This window comes from Cinclus cinclus, chromosome 7 (genome assembly GCF_963662255.1).
Source record: "Cinclus cinclus chromosome 7, bCinCin1.1, whole genome shotgun sequence".
Classification (NCBI taxonomy): Eukaryota; Metazoa; Chordata; class Aves; order Passeriformes; family Cinclidae; genus Cinclus; species Cinclus cinclus.
The window spans coordinates 33,195,609-33,199,439 of NC_085052.1; the positions used below are offsets into that span (position 1 = coordinate 33,195,609).

The 3,831-nt window shown below is 61.0% G+C and overlaps 1 protein-coding gene across 1 annotated transcript; it reads right to left on the minus strand.

The window, feature by feature from the left end:
- Positions 1-660: 660 nt before the first annotated feature.
- Positions 661-3,268, minus strand: LOC134046223 (early activation antigen CD69-like). The gene is made up of 6 exons (XM_062496548.1): positions 3,206-3,268; positions 2,540-2,975; positions 2,065-2,154; positions 1,779-1,957; positions 1,498-1,598; positions 661-1,407 (listed from the first exon to the last, which is right to left on the minus strand). The coding sequence occupies exons 2-6, from the start codon at positions 2,934-2,936 to the stop codon at positions 1,293-1,295; spliced, it is 882 nt and encodes a 293-aa protein (XP_062352532.1). The 5' UTR covers positions 2,937-2,975; positions 3,206-3,268; the 3' UTR covers positions 661-1,292.
- Positions 3,269-3,831: the final 563 nt, after the last annotated feature.

Below are 3,831 nucleotides of genomic sequence, written 5' to 3' on the forward strand. Positions count from 1 at the left end.
CAGCAAGGGCAGGGGCAGGGCAAGACCCAGCGCAGCGCTGGCGGGGCGGGCGTGCGGCGGTGCTCGGAGACTTCCTGAAATTTTCAGTTTCCGGAAGAGAAATGAATGCCGATTCTCGGCGATATGCAGCACCTCGAATTTCTTCCCTCTTGTCCGGCATGGATTTGACAGTTTGCCGTTTCCTCCCACAGAGCTGGAAAGCAAAATGCCCTCCTGCCCCTTGCCCATCCCCGCCGCTTCCCACCGCTCCAGCCTTGTCCCTCTTTCTCTCCCCTGCACCTTGCACCACTTTCTCCTCGTCCTCTCCCTGCCAGCTCACAGCAAAGACATTTCACCCACTGGCACCGGCTGCCTCCTCTCACTCCGGGCACCTGCCCGGGAAGCCGGACCAGCCGTGGCACTGGGAAATGATGGAGTCAATTCTCACAGGGATGCTTGGGGTGGGCTGGGCCTGGCACCCAGAGCAAAACTGCTCTGTCCCTCTCCTCCTCACCCTGGGCAGGCAACAGAGCACGTGGGGAAAGGCTCCAGGGTCTCAATAAAGGCAGCGAGAGATCTCTCATCCATCATGGGCAGAACAGGCCAGAACAGGGGAAATCAACTGAATTTATTATCAAACAAATCAGCACAAGGGAATGAGAAATATGCCAAAGCCTAGAAATGAAACTTCCCCACCCTGTTATCGCTTTGCTGGGCTTCACATGACCCCTGATTCCCTCCCTCCCCCCTCTGCTCCCAGCGGCACAGAGGGATGGGAGTAAAAAACACATCACGTGGCTGCTTCTCCTTCAGGAAGACAAATCCATGTCCTGCTGCAGCCTGGTTTTCCTCCCACAGCAGAGCAGTGAGACTCTTTGCAGAAGGGAGACAGACAGAGAGACAGACAGAGAGAGAATTCTGCACACTCAGGTGCCTGATGACAAAACTCAGATCCCTCCTCATCATGTCTCAGCTGTTCTTCTTCCTCTTCCAAGGCCACTCCAAAAGTCTCACCCTCAAACCACGTGGTGATGATTTCCAAGAGCCCAGGGTGATTTGGATTTCCCATGAGAGCTTGTTGTGCAATGAGAGCAATCCCCTCACTCCAGCTAGCATGGCTGGCAGGATGGATTGCAGAGGGTTTTCCTTTGAACAGCCAGCCCAGCGCTGGCAGTGGGGATGAACAGGCACTGAGGTGACCCTGAGAGCAAGAGCAAGGCACAGGGAGCAGCTGAGGAAGGACAGCCCTGGGCTGGGCTAAGAGCTGAAGCTGGGACTGCCCAGTGTGGAGAAGGTCCTTTCTCCAGCCCCTGTTACAGGGGAGCTTGGGCCTTGCTGCAGAGATAGGGCTGAGGATTTGAGCAATTCTCACTCCTGAATTTCTCCTCAGCCAGGCACACGCACTCTTCACTGCCAAGGACAGGAACCCTGCAAGGAGGAGCAGAGAGAGCGCTGGTTCCCAGGGGAACACGTTGTGCCCCTGTCCCCCCATGCCCTGCCCGGCTCCCCGGCACTCACGAGGAGCTGAAGCTGCTGCCGTCCCCCCACCGCAGGCGCTCGCCCCGTCTGCGCAGCCCGAGCCAGTAATCGACGTTCCCGCGGAGGCGCAAGAGCCAATGCTGCCAAGGAGAGAGCAGTGGGAGCTGCCCCGGCCCCTCGGGGGACACGGCCCCGGGGCTCCTTCCCTGCAAGGCTCCGGGACAGGGCCGCAGCCCCGGCCCCACGAGCACCGAGCCCGGCCCAGGAGCACCCCCGGGCTGCCCTCAGACACCCCACAGCGCCCGCAGCCCCTCACTCACCATTGCCTCATCCTGGACAATGGCCAGGGAGGCCCCGAGTTCGCAGCACCGCTCTTGGCTCTGCTGCCAGCTCCTGCTGTCCCTTGAGAAGTAGTAGCAGACTCCATTGTGTCCAACCCAGTCAGAGGGACAGCCCGGAACCAACGTCGGAGCCGCAGGTGGAGCCTGAACCTGTGGAGCTGCAGGGGGAAGAGGAGAAGGTGTGAGGATCGCCCTCCCCTCTGCAGGGAGCAGGGACCCCGCTCTGCCCCGAGGGGCTGGGCCCAGGCTGCTGCCCCTCCCTTACCTGACCGCACAGCCAAGGCCGCCACCACGGCCAGCAGCAGGAACAGGAACAGCACCAAGGTGAGCACGGGATGGCGGCTGGAGCGCTGGCCTGGAGCAGGAAAGAGCTGCTGGCTGCCAGGACCACAGCCGGCCCTCGGATGTGCTGGAACGATGGATGGCCGGGGAGCACAGGAGGGACCTCTCAGCGTGTTTGCTCCTCCCTCAGCTGGCAGCCAGAGAGCCCAGAGCCTGGGCACAGGCAGGGACACAGGTGTGGGGACAGCCAGGGACCCCGGGCTGGGGACAGGCTGCAGCAGGAGAGCTGCACAGGCTCGGGGGCAGCTGCGGCTGCCGCTTCCAGCCACTGCTGGGGCCCAGCGGAGCACGAGGCCTCTTCCAGACATCAGGAAACAGCCACACAGCCGCCAGCCCTGTCCCTGCCGGGTGACACTGTCCCCTCCTGAGAGGGGCCACAGCCGCGGCCCTGCACTCACCCGGGAATCCTCTGAGCAGCCTTCTGAGCACATGGCCGGTGGCCGATGTGCCCTGGGGATCCAGGGGCTCCCTCACTGTGCCCTCGCTGCTGCAGGTTCCATTCTCCACATCTTCTTCCCTCACTGCACGCTCACAAGTGGCGTCCCCCTGCTTCTGACAAGCGGCTTCTTGCGCCCCAGGCAAGTGTGTAAGCCCGGCTGCTGGTCCGTCCCGGAGATGGAGGAGCTCCTGCACGGGCCCGTGAATGGAGCAGAATTCACTCTGCTCCAGCTCACAGCCGGCATCTCTGTGCTGGGAACAGAGCAGAGCCCCTTGCTCCGGACGCTTCAGGAGTGCTGAAAAAGCCTTTCGGAGATGGGCCTCGGGAACAGCTGTGCAGCCACGGGGATGGCCCATTGAAAGGGACACGATGACAGGTCACGGCTGGTCCCGGTCCTGCGGGACATCGAGGCTCAGGGAGGGAACCGGGATTCGCCATGGCTGCTGCGGCACCGGCTCGTCCCCAGGGACCCGAGCGGAGGAGCAGACCGCGGGCAGCCGCTCCCTCCGCCGTCTCAGGGCACGGGGGACACGGGGGAAGCCGGCACAAGGAACTCGCCAGAACCGCCCCCTTCCCCTCACCGCGGCCCCCTCCGGGCTGGGGCACAACCGAGCGCGGCTCGTACCTGTGCTGGAGCCGCTCCCAGCTCCGGGGGCCGCCGGATGCTCGATATTTCGTTTCGGATGAATTTTCGGTTCCACCGGCGGCGTATCCGCTTCCTCTGCACTTTATACCCCAGGCGGGGGAGGAGCGGCTTTCGGCCCTTTGGAGCATTCATGGTGCGGGAGAGTCTAAAGTAGTGTTTCCCTCGGGCAAAACAAAGTCCTTGAAACTTCACGTTGCGCAACACTCTTAAGTTATTGTTGCAATGAGAGAAGCCGAAGGTTATGGAGCGTCTCTCCCCTGCGAAGTTGCTTCTGCGCGTTCTCCACAGGCGCGTCCGCGCTCTGCTGCACTCCGCCCGCATTTGATTCTTAAGAGCTGTGAAATGGAGCGCTTCAAACGCTCCTGTTATCTACATATATTTTTAAAAGGAAAAGTGGAACAGTAAAATGTCCATTACTGTGCCACTGCTGTTCCAGTCTACTTTCACTTGCAGCATCTTGAAGAATACTTAAGGAAAACCCCCCCAAAACACATTAAGCTGAACGATGAGCAATCTGGCTGCATGCTTGTGGCACTGCACTGCCTGAGTTATAGTAAGGGAGCTCACCCCCTCCGCAGTTCTGAGCCAGATTCCAAAGTACTGAG